Below are 790 nucleotides of genomic sequence, written 5' to 3' on the forward strand. Positions count from 1 at the left end.
TAAATATTCATAATTATGGTTCATAGTCTCCTTAAATGTAGTTAGCAAAAACATTTAAACAAAACCATTAATGTTTTTTTTTTCCTGGTAATTCCTTCATTCGCAAATTTGAACATTCCGATTTCAGATGCTTGCTGTGGTGTTTGTGGTCTTCAGTGACATTGAGAAAGACAAGTTCCGCAAGCTCCTACTCCACAAGAGAAAGGCTTGCCAGTATTCTTTCCGCCTGCTAGTCACACGATCCCAGCCAACGCACATTCCCTTCCGGCATTTCCATGGCCTCATCAAGTTCTTCCGACCTCAAACCAGTTAGTGTTTTGTGTTGTTCGTAGAGCAAGGGGAGCGAGGAAGCTCTGACCAGAAGTAATGTGATGCCTCTGAAATTATTTCATGATTTTATTGCTAGGTTCTTATTTTTTTCCTTTCTCACTTTTTTGTTTCTTTTTTTTTTTCCTCTCTCTTAAAAGGGGCATCTGGGTGCAAACCCAGGACCTTGTTATTCCAACTACTCTTTCAAAATCCTAATACCACTCTTTCCCCTTAGGTTGGCGAGATGCTTACCTGGCATTCAAAGCTCTGAACCGCACGGAAACAGGCCTGCTAAACCTTTCTGAATTTTACAATATCTACGATATCTGCGAATTCAAATGGAAACCCTGCCAGTCTGCAGATCCTTGGTTCATTGACCTTCCAAATCCTCTCCGGGGATGCTGCTTTCTCATCCGCCGGCTTGTGATGTGGAAATGGTTCGACTTTTTCATATGTAAGAATGTTGTCCTTGTTAAAAGCG

At 41.4% G+C, this 790-nt stretch overlaps 1 protein-coding gene across 1 annotated transcript in view; it reads left to right on the forward strand.

The window, feature by feature from the left end:
* LOC119594890 (two pore calcium channel protein 1-like) overlaps positions 1 to 790 on the forward strand; it is a gene marked incomplete at its 5' end in the record, with an annotated part of 12,564 nt that overhangs the window by 6,536 nt on the left and 5,238 nt on the right. The window contains 2 exons of the mRNA XM_037943964.1: positions 128 to 308; positions 545 to 763. Of these exons, the coding sequence (XP_037799892.1) occupies positions 128 to 308; positions 545 to 763 (400 nt within the window). The remainder of the gene's footprint in view (positions 1 to 127; positions 309 to 544; positions 764 to 790) is intronic.

The sequence above is a fragment of the Penaeus monodon genome, chromosome 34, assembly GCF_015228065.2.
Source record: "Penaeus monodon isolate SGIC_2016 chromosome 34, NSTDA_Pmon_1, whole genome shotgun sequence".
NCBI classification, from domain to species: domain Eukaryota; kingdom Metazoa; phylum Arthropoda; class Malacostraca; order Decapoda; family Penaeidae; genus Penaeus; species Penaeus monodon.